At 45.1% G+C, this 16,781-nt stretch overlaps 1 protein-coding gene across 2 annotated transcripts in view; it reads right to left on the reverse strand.

The window, feature by feature from the left end:
* The window catches only part of adgra2 (adhesion G protein-coupled receptor A2), a 41,167-nt gene extending 25,671 nt beyond the window's left edge, over positions 1–15,496 (reverse strand). For both annotated transcript variants that reach the window (XM_061768513.1, XM_061768512.1), the window contains exon 1: positions 14,676–15,496. In XM_061768513.1, coding sequence (XP_061624497.1) covers positions 14,676–14,920 — 245 coding nt within the window. In that variant the 5' untranslated portion in view covers positions 14,921–15,496. The remainder of the gene's footprint in view (positions 1–14,675) is intronic.
* Positions 15,497–16,781: the final 1,285 nt, after the last annotated feature.

The raw sequence follows: 16,781 nt of genomic DNA on the forward strand, positions 1-16,781 counted from the left end.
AAGCGAGGCCAAAGGCAGCTGTGTTTAGTCTTGTAGTGAAGAGACTCACCTCCCAGACACACAAAGTAATCCTCCCTCTCCGTGTTCATTACTGCATCGGTCACGCATCACAATTAATAATAAGTCAACACTTTCATAGTTTTTTTTTAGTTGGACTGTCCTTCCCCAACTCTCCCGCTTTTCATTTTCTGAAACACTTTAAGGTCACTAAAGAGTGAGTGGTTTTATTTGAGTTTAGGTTTGTTCCCCAAGCTTCTTCGCGCCGCCGACCGGTTAGTAGTTCTGCCTGTGTCGAGCAGAAACCTGCCACTGTATCTGTATCAGAGCGGACTTGGTGCGTGAGAGTTAGCTGTTGCGAGAAACCCGTATTTTAAGTAGGACTCCTGATATAGTGTTGTTTCGTTCAAAAGAACAAATCTTTTAGCAATGTTGAGCACTTCCAGGCGTTGCACACTTGCACGTGTGCACGATGTTTAGCTACATCGAGGACATTGTTCTCGAATAAACAATAAAGAAAGAGCTTCTCTGAGAAAAAGAGAGGCCGACCTCTGTAAACAGACCGAAATAGTCGGCGTTCCCATTAGGCTAAACAGGAAACCCAACCAATTAGCTGTTTATTCAGAAGCCGACTTCCAGGGTCAGGCCGAGAAGAGAGAGAGCACTTCCCGGACGGCCATCGGGCAGACGGAGCAGAGCGGTTGTGTGCAGGCAGGTGGCCGCCGACGCGCACAATGCCAAACAACGTAAACGCGGCGATGCAAGAAATGTCCTCACCAAAGATCTGCCCTGCCGTGAGTCAACTGAGGCTTTGCGACAGATTAGCAGACGGAGCGAATTCATCGAATTAGCTCAACGACACATGGCGGAGAGACGCTCTAACTCAGTCCAGACAGTCTCAGCGCTGTGTTTAGCGTCTTTCATTCACTTCAATGTGGATGCCCCGCACGCTAATTGAGTCGATGTCATCTATGTGGGGAGCGAGGCTTCATGTCAGGCTCCAGAGTCTCATTTAATGACTTCTAATCCATTTACAAATAATGGACATGAGATCAAAACACCGCATGATAATCAACAGCGTCGGTCACGCACTCAAACCATCCGCCAATACCTCCAATACATTTTCTATGCTGTCCATCACCAAGAGAAACGGGCGATTTCTCAAGTAAGCTCAAATTTCCATTTATTAACTCAAAAATGACAGTTAAAGAAAAAGAAAAAAACCAATTCCTTCCAAACTTTGTCGAGGGGTTCGGTAAGGATTTTGGGGTAAAAAGTGTGCATATCGGAATTTCTTGCGCTGTTTGAGTTTGCTTTACCGACTGACATCTCATAATTAAGGCGAGATGTGGTCCTTGTTGCATTTCCAAAACACTTCAATGTGCACAGTGTTCTCTTCATCAGTGAATCTGCTGCTGTCTCACAGCCAGGTGCTTAAAAACAGAGAGCAACCTGCACACCATTGCATGATTCAATGCCACCTGTGGTCATCGCAGCGTGGCCGTGTGCACGTGTACCTGTCAATAGTCTCAACCGCGGCTGCCTGTCAGCATTTTCTCCACAGCTGTTTGCGGTCGTGGGTCATTGCGCGTACGGTGGAGTGGGGACGTGCGGTGCGCGGCGGCTGCAGCTCTCCGGATCACAACCTGGAGCAGAAGCGTGTCCCGTCCAAACCACAACCAGAAGGTTTGAGAAGCCAAACACAAGGCAATCGCCCACAGATTTGGTGACAGAATTCTCCATCTTGTTAGAATTGATAACACAAAGCATACACAGGAAATTCTCCATTCTGTCTGGCTATTTGTTTCAGGACATGAATGAGATGCATTAGTGTCTAAAGTGCGTACTCCAATAGGCCTGTGTGGCCCTTAAATATTTAGACGTGCTGCACTGGAGATTGTTACAAGGTGCTCTGCAGCTGCAGGGCTCAATAGGAAGAAAGTTGTCCGTGGACGCTTTTTGCTCCACGAGAATTAATTTCGAGGCTAATCTGCCTGTGAGGGCGGCACGGCGTACTAACGGTTAGCGTGTCTGCGTCACATTTGACAGGTTCTGCCTTCAAATCTCTGCTCCTGTGTGGAGTATGCATGTTTTCCCTGCGTATAGTCATTGTCCATAAGTGTGAATGTGAAAGTAAATGACGATCGCTCTGTATGTGCCGAGCGATCGAAGTCAACCGGGCTCCAGCTCACCTGCAACCGGAACGGGGATTCAGACAACGGATGGAATTCGTTCCTACCCCCCAAAAAAATGAGACGTGATGATAAAGTGTGAAGGTAATGATGATTCAACACTGCACCCCCAGACTTACTTCAGCACAGACAAAGCGGGGCAGCCTCAGTCTAATAAAGTGTGTCAAAACAAACCAGCGGGCCACTGTGTAAACCGCATTTAACTCCAGATTTGGTCTTTACAACGGAGGTCCACACGTGAGGTGAAACAGCAAAAACCCTTGAAAGAGTCATAAAAGCAGTCCTAATTCGGAGACCAATGGGAGCCAGATAATGAGAGCGATTTTTCCATGAGAGCCTCGTGGCTGAATTGACGTTGCGACTCCGTGATGCACACAGCGCCTGCGTCCCAGTAGTGCTTACGCTCTTGTAAATACGAGAAGTTTCCAGAGAGGTGATTCAGGTCTGGCGAAAAGCGATACAGGCCCGCATCGCGTGACTACTTTGATTTGTGTACGTTACGGCTCGGAACATTCTGCGAAGCGCTGTCCACGTTTTGACTGCTTTTCTTCTCGTCCCTTCTTATTTCAAGTGTACTGCGCATCAAAAACTTTATAAACAGATATACATCACACACTTTGCGCTCGGAGTAATGAGGACAGACGTGGAGGATCAACAAATATGGGGCTGCCAAACCAAAAACAGATTAAAACGCTCAATGTGTGTTGGACGAGAAAAATCATTACTGAAATACATTTTGCTGGAGTTAGAGTTTATTATCAAGTAGAGTTAAGTTGTGTTATGAAGTGCAGGCAAACCTTGGGTGTTTAACATGAACCATTTTAGGGCGTTGGTCAATGTCTCATTTAGTTGAAACTTTTAGAACAATATCACATCTGTGACGCAATCACCATAATATTAGATTGGTGTTAGATTAATGGGAGATAACATTATCGATTTGTTTTTCACCTGTGGTTTGTCATTGCTGTACGTGCGTCCGTATGTGACTGAAGGACAAGAAGCAATCAGCGGTTTAATTTAGATGACAAATAACATGTTTAATTTTGCTCTGATGTCTGAGGTTTGGCCAGACGTAATGTGGCTTTTTAGTGATTATAGTTTTGGCCAAGTAAATTGTCATTTTGAGAAACTGTGTGTGAGTTAGAGTAAAAAAAAATAAAATAATTAAAATAACAAAACAAAACAAAAAAAACACTGTGTATAAATATCACAGTGGCATGTTGGTGCCACTGTGGCAGCACAATGTCGTTGGGCGCGCCTTACGTTGATGCGATGCGATTGATGATGATATTTACCATGATTATTTGCAGGCCTCCAAAAACGGCGTCAGCTGAATCCCGGTCTGCCTAACGGACTCTTGCAGAACGGATCTCTCGGACTGCGAGGTGGCCGTGTCATCTTTGTTACAATAAGTACTTCTGAAGAGGCCTCCAGACCGCGCCGCACTATTCAGCGCCTGGGTACGTCCAAATTGCTTAACCCTTTCATTGTCAAAATACAACCCGAGCCCCGAGCCCGAGGTACCGGTAGCCCCCTTCGACCCTGAGCTCATCTTCTGAGAGTCACTGTACTCAATGCAACAGAGAGACTAAATGCCCTTGAGCACAACAGGCACTTTAGTGGCAAATGCACGTCAAGATTTGAATGTCCTCTTTGTCTGCGAGCCACCGGCGGGCTTGTGGCAACCACCAGAGAACGCTGCCTGACTACAAGAGCCGTTTAGTACTTGTCATGGAAAGGGGCATCCGTGTAATTGCACACATAATATTTTTTGTCTTTTTGTGGACTATGAGTGAGTGAGTCAGTCCTCCAAGAGACCGCATTGACGAGTGGAAGAGATTATTGACTAACTTCAAAAGCGAACCAAATAGCGCACAGTGGAGCAAAAAAAAAAAAAAAAAAAGCTCAACCAAGGTTGAGCTCTTATAAAAGTACAATAACGTAAATGTCAAAAACCTTTTGCACTGTCATACTTTGGTTTGTTGTTTAGTTTTATGATGCAAATAAACTGCTCAGGAACCCATTCAGCTTTGGGGAGGATCTGAGGGGTAAAGGATATTTGTTGGGGGGGGGACCAAAATCTTCTCACCGCATTTCTCATCGGGATTTGCCCCAAAATTATGATCTGCCAACACATGGAAAAGATCCATAGAATTCGGGTATGTCGTTTTTGCGCAGTCCTGTTCGCAAACACCCAAATGGCAATCATTACCTCTCAATTGACTTTTTATTCACTTTTCCTTCCAGTTACAACAAGCCAATCAAAACAATACATATTTAATAGTAGGTTTGTACAACAGAGAATCCTGCTTGACTTTACTAGTATAACGTTGAGGCTCGCTATAGGGAGCGCGCGCCTGTATTTGACATGTGCACCCACTTATTATCGAGCGCGCCGCATTGTGCTGGGCTTAGCAGAAGCAGCTATAGGCAGCGGGGCTGTGCGGTTTGCGGTCTGTGCATTTAGGTTCATGTGAGACCTATCAGATGTACAAATATGGAAAGTGCGCAATTTTAACTTGGAGAGTGTATGTGAGTGTTTGGGCACGAGTGGCCCGATCGCTACTGGTCTAAAATTAAAATCAGGGTTTTAGAAACGTCTCTAATTAAGGTGCGGAGGACCAAACGGCTATTTTGAGAGCTGTGGCCGTGCACGCCCTTTCCACGTGTGTGTGTGTGTGTTTGTGAGTGTTCAGGCAAACTGACGGATGAATCCACAAACACACAAAAGACATACAACGCACACAGGCGAAGGTCTTCTACTTGGAGTTAGTCTTACTAGACAACGTGTGCATGAGGAGTCTTTCTTTTTTGAGCACAATTTAGCAAAGATGGCCAAGCAGCAGTGAGCGCAAATGCCTAAACAAACACTGGAGCTGCTATGAATATTAACAGTTGAAATTCCACCGCGTGATAAAAAGTCCGAGACAAACCAAAGCGGAATGTTTATGGCTGCCTCGCACGAACACAATAGTCATCTTAGCCGCAGCGTAAAGTGTTTTTACACCTCTAATGAGGCAATTTGGTGAATTTAGCCTCTTGAATCCGTGAGTGGAATGCGGTGGATGTGTGCTCGCACATTGTCTCATTGTTTTGGTCTCATAACCAGCCTCTGTTTTCTGCTCCTGAGCAAAGGCCGCTGCTGGGAAATCTTGCGTGTACAAAAGAGTGGAACAATCTATCCTACTTTCTCTCTGAGGCGTTTGCGACCGCACTGTGCCTGTGGTATTGTTTTTGAGAATCTGTGATGAGCACAATTAGACAGCAAAGACCAAAATCATCTCTTTGACCGATTTATATGCTATAACTCTTAACAGGGCACTCAAATCAAATACCGTATCTGGAAATTCCAAATTTGAACCCAATTTACATTCATTCTATTTCTGTTAGCATCTTTTTTTTTTTTTGTTTGTTTTTTTTTTTATATAATTCTGCCAACCCACACCGTGCCTCTCGCATAAAGTCAGTTGGGAAAGCCTCCAGCTCACCCACGACCCTAATGAGTTCAAGCGCGGTAGAAAATGGATGGATGGATAAGTAAATTGAATTATACCATCCATCCATCCATTCATCCATTTTCTACCGCTTATCCGAGGTCGGGTCGCGGGGGCAGTTGCTTCAGCAGGGATGCCCAGACTTCCCTCTCCCCAGCCACTTCATCCAGCTCTTCCGGGGGGGGGGGGGGGGGGGGGGGGGGGGGGGGATCCCGAGGCGTTCCCAGGCCAGCCGAAAGACGTAGTCTCTCCGGCGTGTCCCGGGTCGTCCCCGGGGGTCTCCTCCCCGTGGGACGTGCCCGGAACTCCTCACCGGGGGACATCCGAATCAGATGCCCCAGCCACCTCTTCTGGCTCCTCTCGATGCGGAGGAGCAGCGGCTCTACTCTGAGATCCTCCCGGATGACCGAGCTTCTCACCCGCTTGTATCCGGGATCTTGTTCTTTTGTTGAATTATACAGCGTTATAAAAAGAATGAAACGATGAAAAAGGTTCTAAATGTTTCAAAAACATATTTTAAAGTACTGCAATAGTTAAAATTCAATGAGGGCAACATAAAGGCTTAAGTTAGTTTCAGTGAACTGTCCTATAAGGGGCCCCAGGCACTTTTAACATTACTCATGTTTTTGGTCAGTGGGAGGAAGTCATAAGAAAGACACGCATACATGGGAACATTCAAACTGTACAATGCAAACCTCTTGACCGCCATGCTGCTGAAAGAGTAATGGTGCGAGGTGCTCACTTTCATGGGGTTCGAAAACCTTTCAAATGAAAAATGAGAGAAACAAACAAAACAAAAAAAAGACCGGAGATTGCGATGTTGATTTTCATGGAATCAGAGCCGACCAAAAAAAGGGAAATGGAGCTATTTATGATTAAGGAGGCACTTAAACAATGTATGTTTTCTTTTTCCAGCATCTTTCATTTAATTGGATGAGCCATAGAGAGAGATTTATTTTTCCTTCCTCTCTTTGAAACTCTGCTGTTGTAATTAACGAGGCCGTTGGCTTCACAATGTGCAAAATGTAGCCGTGCACGCTGAAAGAAATATGGTGATCTCACTGCACATTAAAATCCTCTACAATGGCTCTTTGTTTACTTTTCAAAAATAAATCATTTGGATGTTCACCAGGTTTTTTTCCCTCCAAAGTTGGAGCGTTCTATGCTGTGGCGTCAAAAGACTTGTGCGCAAATAAAGGCACTGAATGCAATTGAGTTTTACCTGTGAATATGTATTATTCATAACTGATTTGTTGTCAGACGTGATATTTATGTGAATGAACAGGATTGTGTTTAAACAAATTGTCAAAAGGAAGCACGCAGACATATGTTATTGTAACACAGAAGATGAATGCACCATTGTGATAAATATCACACACACACACACACAATATAGCCACAGGCCTTCCCAATATAGACAGCCATTCCGTCCGTGCGTCTGTATCCATGTGTTTGCAGAGCCAGAACGGGAAATTCGGGGGCCGCTGTGGTCAAACGCAGGGAGAGGGAAGTTAGCACTGGCAAGGAAACGTCAAAGTCAGGCATATTTGGAGTAAGATAAGAAGAGTCTGGAGTCTAAAACAACACCGAGCCACTTGAGACGACTACAACACATCTTTGTGTTCTTGCCAAGGCTCGGAAACATCGCAGCGTTTTAATCAACATGTACGACGAAGTGATAAGTGAATTCACGGTCGAGATACGGCACGGCGCAGTAGGTGTGCGTCTTTGGGGGGGGGGGGGGGGGGCTGGGCTGGGCTGGGCTGGGTCTCATTACCTTGACCTACAAGGACACTATGAAATCTCACCCTTGTGTGGCACTGGCAGGTGCTCTAATGGGCTGTAAGCTCAGAGTATCCGATGTCAGGCTTTTGTTTGCTTTTTTGATTTATTGCTGACCGCTGCCCCAGCTCACATGTGCGGAGGAGCGCCCCCTCCTCTCAACACCTCCCCCCCGCCCCCAAATAAATAAACTGCAGCGCTGCAGGAATGCCTCAGCGCGCCGCTCCTCCTGCTATTGGGATCCTCCCCGCTGATAAGATGACTGCTCGGGACATCTCATCGACGTGTACGTCGTCCCGTCTGGGCGCACGCTCGCCCTCGAGGACAGCTCTGCGAGCGCTTTTCAGGCCGTCCGCGTCGAGCCCGCCAACGGGCCGCATGAGAAGAAACCGTAGCCGAAGCGCTCAGCTTGATATCAACGTAGACAATCAAACATTCTGTCAGAGTTGGCTTTGAGTGAACAGAAGCCAACAGATGTAAGCAATAACACACAGGTGCTACTTGGATGCATGCGGGCGTCTATAGTAGAAAATCGTGGAACATCGAAAACCGAGAAATGTGTTGTTCTCAAGTCATACAAAAAATCACGTTCCAAAATGCTGTAATGCATTCCTAGACATCACGATATTTCATGTGTTTTCCTTTTTCTTTGACTATTTCATGTTTTTTTTTTAATGCGTAGTCCAAAAATAATAAAGGAAGAACAGAATGTACGTCAAAAAGTCAGCTGCGTTTAGTATTAATGTGAAGAGATTCACTTTCACATTAAATAATCCTCCCTCTCCTTTTGGGGGGATTCCCCCCCCCCCCCCCCCCCCCCCCCCCCCCCCCCCCCCAAATGCTAACAGAGAGGATACAAATGATGTTGAATCTTCGAGGAAAACATTTGATGGCTACAGAACCGAAAAGGAACATACAGTATCATGAAACGGTGCAGGCGCAGCTGTCATTGTTGCTCAGTACAACTTTAGATTTAGTCCAAAAATAACAAAAGAAGATCAGAACGTACGCCGTTAAGTCAGCTGCATTCAGTCTTAATGTGAATCAGATTCACTTTCACATTAAATAATGCTACCTCTCCAATTCCACATTGATCATTTGTCATCAAAGTTGGGGTTGAACACACATTTTGTTGTTTTTAAAGCTTCACTATAAACAACTGTAACTTATTTTTACGCAGTCGAGAATGTCAACATGTTACTTAAACACTGCCTGTACACTTAGTAAAGCGTTTATGACGGCGGGGTCCTCGGGAACATATTGTTTCCATTATCTCTTCTGGAATGGCTTCACAACCACATCGAGAGAGTGGACTGTCTTCAGTTTTTATTATTTGAGTTCAACATTTTCAAACTTCATTTTTTTCAAACAATCCCCCAAAAATTCTTCAAGTAAAACCAGTGGCTTAGTTTGCATATTACATTGTCACGAGAACAGCCACTATGAGGACATAGAAATATCTGCACTTCTAATAAATAGCTAACAAATGGGAAATGCTTGTACTACTTCAGTATCGTTCACGTGCCTGAGCTAAATATGAAACGAGCATGAGGGGATTGTTGATTTAGTTTAGCTAAAGGCAGGAAGTGGCAGAAATGACAAAAGCCGCAGTTGGAGTGTAAACTACAAGAACAGGGAATCTCACTGAAAACAATGGCAAGATTCGATTAAAGCGCCAACGCCAACGACAATGCCATTCTCCTGCTCACCGGCGCAACCTTGCACTGCAGCTGTCCTGGGTGAGGGGACATCAGGAAAGGACGACCGCGCTGACCTCACAGCACGCGCGTCCTCTAATTTGGGTCGACACCCGCCGAGCCGACACCAACAGTCGTAACAATGATGACAGAAGGACGACGAGCACCAGCAACAAGGCGCGAGGACGCTTCCGTTCTGTCTGTCACCCTCAACAGTTCATTGAAGTGCAATTGGGATAAGGGCTGCACGCAAGTCACATATGTGAGCCGCTACATGATCTTTACAGCCTTTATCCATAATGTTTGTCCTCGGTAGGGTCAATAGTGAGCTGGGGTCCGCCCACGCTGGACTGCTTGCCAGTTAATCGCAGGGCTCATATAGACAAACGACGGAAGCAGATTGCTTGTGAAAACGTGATCAATTTTACGTTCTAAAGTGAAAGTTTTCATATTTTAACGTTGTAAGATATCAAGATCTACGTTTTCACTTTCGCATTCGACGGAACAAAGCGACGCAATTCCTTCCGGTTCATGAAGGGATTGTGTGTCTTCCTTTTGTGTCTTAAAAATCGAAGTTACTAGCTACGCAACTGTGCTGCTCTTCTATAATACTTTCTAAAAATAAATAAATAAGGTCAAGTGTTTAAAAAGATAGAAAATGTAAAAAGAAAAACATACTTTCAAAGGAAGGAATTGCTTCATTTTGTCTGTCCGAATGCCAAAAACGTGTTAAAACGTGAAAATCATCATCGACAATTTGAATAAGAATCCATAACGAGATCTGCAGTCCAAACAAAAACAGGAGCCGTTATGAGATGAGACCAAGTGACATATCTCATTCTGCTCCCTCTGTCTTTATTTTCCAGTCGTTTTGCATTCTCTATTCCTCCTTTTTTCCGTGTGTACATGTACTGTATATCCTTTCTCAAGTGAAGTTTACCATTACAACTCCTATTCCTAAAATGAACTGGAAAATCCAAACAAATCATAAGGTCAAAGGGTGTTTAACTTCCAAGAGTCAGCTGTAAACGGACTAAACGGAACTGATGTGTTTCATGTCATCATTCAGAATGCATACTGTACATCGTGTATCCATCTTCAAGTTCTTTTTTTTTTTTTTTTTGCAGCCCTCCTTCCTAATAATAATAACGTCGTGAAGAAAAGATATGCTACACTGAGGAGCCCTCTTTCTGGACTCTGTCAGCGGCTGCACTGAGTTTGGAGTCTCCGGGGCCACGTCCCTCAGAACCCCCAGCCAAAATTCTCTCCTTCCTCCTCTGTCCTCTCTCTTTTTCTCCACCTCCAGTTGCACTTTCTCCACTTTTTTTTTCTTGCATGTACACCGTCCGTCATTTGTCCTCCGTCTCTCCTGAGCAAATGCACTTTTCACTCCTCTTATCTGCCGCCGTCTCTTCTCCTCCTCCTCCCCCAGAGAAGCAGCTCCTCTGCAGCCGTGCATAATTAGACCTAAACACAAGCCTGCACAGGCTCACATCTGGAAGGAGTTTGGACATGGCAGTTTCCTACCAAAACGCCTAAATATTTAGGTTAAGAGTTACTGAGTGTGATAAAGGGGTGGGAAAGGGAGAGAATCTGAGAGCCGGAGATAAGGAAAAAGAGGGAAAGTGCGGCCGTCGCTTGGATAATTCGTCATTAAAGCGACGATAAGAGTTTGTCGGAATAAGGGAGGGCGTCATCTAACAAGGTCACGCGACGTGAAGCCAAAAAAGAGGAGGTGAAAATATCGGGCCGAGCGGTCGCTCCTTCACGGCTGGCAAAGAAAACAAACAGCGAACAAATAGTTTTGATCAACAAATCCACATTGGGCTTTCCCAGGAGGGTGAGGGGCCTCAGCTGGAATGTTCACAGGGGCCAGCTGTTGCGCGTTACGCCGAAAGGCCGGCCCCGGAAGCCTCCGGACCTGCCGAGTCCTCCGGCCCCGCGCCTGCACGGCGAGGAGGACGAGGAGGAGGAGGTCCCCGGGAGAAGCGGGGGGACGCCGCCGCACCTGGAATACGCTGCGAGCGGATGGAGGAATGTCAGGAATAACGCAAAGACGCACGTAGCGTCGCGCATTCCTCATCTGCACCAAAAACGCACCGAAACCCACCGCAGCGTGCACCACGCCAAACAAATGCCCGGAATTTCTATGAGAGGCTGTGAGAGACACAAGTCAGGATTACCTCTCATACGCACTAATCATACACTCTCATACGAACAAAGAATATATTTCGCTCCCCTACACAAGTGAAACGCTCTCATGCACTTGACTCATTGTTTTTTGACTCATATACACTGCTGAAACACTCTCATACGCACTACTGCAATGCTCTCGCACAACTACTGAAAATGTTTTTGCTCATATAAACTCCTAAAATATTCTCAAACCTACGACTAAAATGCTCTCATACTCACTACTGATTGTTTTTTCACTCATACACTACTGAAATGCTGTCACATGCACTAATGATTTTATTTGTTCATATACACTACTGCTCTGACACGCTCTCATGAACACTATTGAAACGCTCTCATACCAACCACTGAAATGCTCTCACACACACTAACACATTTTCTTTTGCTCCTTTTTAACGCTCATATACACTACTGAAACACTCTCGTGTACACTACTGCAATGCATACTACTGAAACATTTTTTGCTCATATAAACTAAAATCCTCTGAAAACCTACAACTGAAAAGCTCTCATATGCACTAATGAATTTTCTTTCACTCATATACTCTCCCGTTTTTCCCACTCATCTACACTACTGAAACGCTCTCATGCAGCCTACTGAAATGCTCTTATGCACACTACTGAAATGCTCTCATATACGCAAGTGATTTTTTTTTTTTCCCACTCAAAGATGCAATTCTGAAATTCTTTCATTCACACGACAGAAACGCCTATTTCAGTCTGTTATGTAAACGATTTCAGTACGATGTGTGAAAGGATTTCAGTAGTGCATGTGAGCGTTTCAGTTGTGGTGTGAGATCGTTTAGCATATTGTATGAGAGCATTTCAGTAGCGGGATGGAGAGCATTGCAGTAGCGCATATGAGATGTAATCTCGAATTTTTGTGCCCTCGTAGTTTACTGTGTCGTTGTCCATACCCGAGACATCAATCACATCATCTAATAAATGTATTTTCAGTCCACAGCTTTATCGCAGCATGTTAAGTGTTTGTACCAAAACAAGTCAACCATAATGAGTGGGTGTGGCCATGGAAATTATCGTCAATCACCTCAACCGCTGCTATTTTTTTCCCCCCTCCTGTTTGCAGCAATGTGTTTACCAGATGTAAAATCCCGACTTTATTAAGCCACAAACATACGGCTCCATGAATGGACCACTGGCTGACTTTGGCTCTCCCGTGGCACAAATCCATTTACTTCAGCTCACGTGTTCACTCCAGTGGAGCCCTTTTCTTCCAGTGCCCTGACGCTAAACACACTGTGGGAATGAATAAAGTCTGAAAGCAGCTGTGAAGAAAGTCTCCATCCATCCATTCATTTTCTGAGCCTCTTCTCCTCACTAGGTTGGCGGGCGTGCTGGAGCCCATCCCAGCTATCATCGGGCAGGAGGCGGGGTACACCCCGAACTGGTTGCCAGGCAATCGCAGGGCACATACAAACAAACAACCACTCGCACTCACATTCACACCTACGGGCAATTTAGAGTTGTCAATTAACCCACCGTGCATGTTTTTGGGATGTGGGAGGAAACCGGAGTGCCCGGAGAAAACCCACGCAGGCACGGGGAGAACATGCAAACTCCACACGGGCGGGGCCGGGGATTGAACCCCGGTCCTCAGAACTGTGAGGCAGACGCTAGAACCAGTCGGCCACCGTGCCGCCTGTGAAAGAAAGTATTAGAGCTAATTCCTCATGAGTGTACACCAACACCGCCCAAATATGTGTCACTAATACATTATGAGGCCATTCATCACGTAAGCTCGTATGTTTTGGCAAAGCCCGCCGTTCTTTTAACTTAAGTCCGAAAGGACCACACAAACGAGCGCATCGCCGTACGAACATATCCGCCCAAACCGCCGCTAAATGATCGTGATGTCACGCCGCTCTCACAGGCTACACGTTTCTTTCCTCGGCGCAAGGTAATCCGGCGCCATATTTCATGGAAGCGGTCCAAGAGTGAAATGTGTTTGTGTTTAGTCTCATGGGAGGGGAAGAAAGTTTAAAGTGACAGGCTTGTGTTAAAGAGGCGGGGCCACATGACGGCGGTGATGATGACGATGATGTCCACGATGATGCCTTGCGCACAGTTGCTCCAAATTAAGGCCAAAGTAGTTCAAGATGCCCACTTTGGATCAGCGTGTATCGTAATTTTTATCAAGTTGTCAATACGAACTCGGCTCACAGCCTCGTCTGTTTACGCTCAGAATATTAGCACAATCCATTAAGATCCGATATCAGAGGTCATAAATGTTGAAGTCGTGAAGCCATTTAAGATCATTGTAGTTCTCAGTGCAAAGTCTTACGCCACCAGCGTTTAGCGTCGCAGTCAAATTGGAAATAGAGAGTTAGATCATAAATTGCAATAATTACAGTGGCTTTCAAAGATGGGCTTTCCTAAAAGAACTTCATTGCCACTTCAGACCATATAGAAGCTCATGAGAAGGTACAATTAAATATGATCATCATAACGTATAACATACCCAAATACATCCAGGCTTTTAAGTGCAAAACTGTATTTTTTTTTAATAAATATTTTGTAATAATTAATGCTTCCTCCATCCACTTTTTAATTTTTTTTTTAATAATAAATTGTTTTTAACATTATTTTAATAAAATATATGTATTTTTTTTAATAATTGCTGTCCAGGATTTTGTTCCCTTAGTTGGTGTGCAAAAGATTAGTGCTGTTATACAAGAACATTACAACCAATGAACACCCCTCCGGCAGTGTCAATCATCTCTCCATCGATTCAGCAAATTGTCAAATGAAATCGGAGCAGCCATAACTAAAACTCTAGGGGCAAAAGTCGGTGTTCCGTCGGAATGGCGAGTTCTTTACTGCGTGGGCTTGTGGACTAAAAATGATGTCGTTTCTGTGACGATGACGGCGAGGTCGGCGAGGTCGGCGAGGGCCACTCGAATGGCCACGATCACCAGATTTCACCAAAATCCATTTCTCATTTTGGGCTGTTGTCAAAGATGAAGTCGACTTCAAAAATAAAAAATAAAAACTGCATGCGCTGCCGATGACGTGCAAATTCGGAAGAGAAGCACGCCGAGCAACTGATTACAATGAATGAAGACCTCTGCTGAAGGTCAACAATGTGAGCACTTGAGAGAGTTTATTCATTTGTCTTGTTCGAATTGTGACTGAATACATCTCTTTTCGTTTTTTTTTTTCATAAAAAAGTGTGTAGTGCAGCCACTTTTTCACCCCTCGGTACGTCTGATCAGTACAACGTGTGTCGGTTTCATTTGTGACACGGCGAGAAGAAGAACATACTCCGCGCTACATTTGCAATTGAAGTTGCAACTCACAACGTGACGGTTCTGTTGGGCAGCAGCCTGGCGTCGGGCGGTTCGGACAGCTCCTCCTTGCCGCAGCTCACCCTGCGCCCGAGGGGCTGGGCCCCGTGCGCCTTGGAGCGCTCCTCCGCGCAGCTGCAGCCGAGCGGCCCGCGGCAAGCCCGCGACGGCGGCGGCCCGGGGGCGGCCAGCAGGAGCAGCAGCATCAGTACCACGCGAGCCGGCAGCGCGGGGATGCCGAGGCCGGGCGCGCTCATCGTCCCTGGGCTGGATCTCAGCTCAGCCTCCGGTCAACCCATATCTCCGGCATGCGGCCTGCGGAGCGAGCTTGGGAGCGAACTTCTTCTTAGCTTTTCCCCCAAAGGACGACCAACCTGGGGGAGATTTTCTTGTACGACGCAGCAGCCGGTCCCTGTTTTGAAAACCTGAAACTGGTCCCGTTTGGACTTCTCCGTTATGTCATGGCGCGGCGCTTCATTGCTCTTGCTCCAAATGTTGTTTTGTTGTTGTTGTTGTTGTTGTTGTTGTTGTTTTGTGTTTTGATTTGAAATCCAAACTCCTTCTTGAACTTACTTTCGGGAGTGTCCAGATGCGTGCAGTCCTTTCTCCAACTTAATCCAGCGCTTGAGTCACACTTTCATCTGCATGAAGCAGTCAACCGGGGAAGACCAAAAGTTCTCCGAAAACCTTTTTTTCCAAATTCTTTGAACTTTTTGTTGTTGTTGTTGTTGTTGTTGTTGTTGTTCTCTCGCGCAACTTTGGAGAAGCTCTTCTTCTCTGCGTGCCGGTCCTGTTGGCTCCGCTGTCAAGTCCCGATCTTGCGGTTCTTTCTGCCCGCTTGCCACACTCACTTGCTGCGCCCCGAAGATGTCTCCCGGGTCCTAGCGCTTCCACCTCACTACAGCAACTCCTCACAAGTTAGCAGAGGTGCTGGCCTAAGTACTGGATTTACTGTACATTATTAATCTTAAATAGAAGCGAAAAGTAGAAGTAATTATTATTATTTTTTTTATTTTTATTTTTTTTTGGGGGGGGGCTTTTACTTTAGTAAAACTAAAAAAAGAACTGACTCTAAAAAGTACAAAAGTTTAAAAAAAAATGTAAAAAAAAATGTGATGGAAAAAAATCTAAACAAAGTGATCCTATAACTTTGCTAATGTTAGAAACTGCTAACCAGTTTTCCAGGTTTGGTCACATGACGTTCCGCAAAGACTACAAAAGTATGCAAATGTCAATCTTAAAGCGGGCCAAAATATGTCAGTGTTAATTAGCATATGAGTCTGCCGTGAGCCGAGTAAGGTGAGGACAAGCGCTACAGAAAATGCATGGATGGATGATTTTATTTTTGATTTGAAACAGAACAATCAATACGCGACTTAAGTGTACACTTACAGCTTCATTCAAGAGGTTTCACTGATACAGTGCTCCCTCATTACATCGCAGTTCACCTATTGTGGATTCACTGTATTGTGGTTTTTTTTTTTTATATTCATATCACACAAAATAAACACTTTCTAGCCTAAATCATTAAAACTATTTAAAAAATACAAAATAATTAAAACATAATACAAGGAATAAAATGTACATAGTGTACAGTACTACTGTGCATAACTGTATGTTTAAGAGTTTAAAAGTGTTTAAGATACAGAAAGGTGTTTATAAGAGTATGGTAGAGGTTCCTAGGAGTGTGGGGAAGATTAATAAGAGTCTGGTGAGGTGTCGTACAGCTTTCAAATATGTATAAATAAATAAAACAAATAAGTGGTCATTACTTCATGGAAGAATTTCCAGCCATTCTGTGCAGGAAACTCCAATGGGTGGTCAGGAGGATCTAGACAAAGGGACTCAAAGGGGGTTAATTGATCAGCCGTCAAGTTTAGTGGTACTTTACAGCAAATGAAGCACTCATTCGTGGTTGATATCAAAGTAATGAGAAAGACGGTATACAAAAACATCAGCAAAAGTCACAGATACTCCGGAGAATGTGGATATATCATTGGCATAAAACATTGAAAAAAAATTGCGCCCTGCGATAGGCCGACAGGCAATCCAGGGCGTACCGCACGTCTCGCCCAAAATCAACGGGGATAGGCTCCAGCTCATCCGCCGTGACCCTAA

This window comes from Phyllopteryx taeniolatus, chromosome 3 (assembly GCF_024500385.1).
Source record: "Phyllopteryx taeniolatus isolate TA_2022b chromosome 3, UOR_Ptae_1.2, whole genome shotgun sequence".
In the NCBI taxonomy this organism is placed as follows: Eukaryota; Metazoa; Chordata; class Actinopteri; order Syngnathiformes; family Syngnathidae; genus Phyllopteryx; species Phyllopteryx taeniolatus.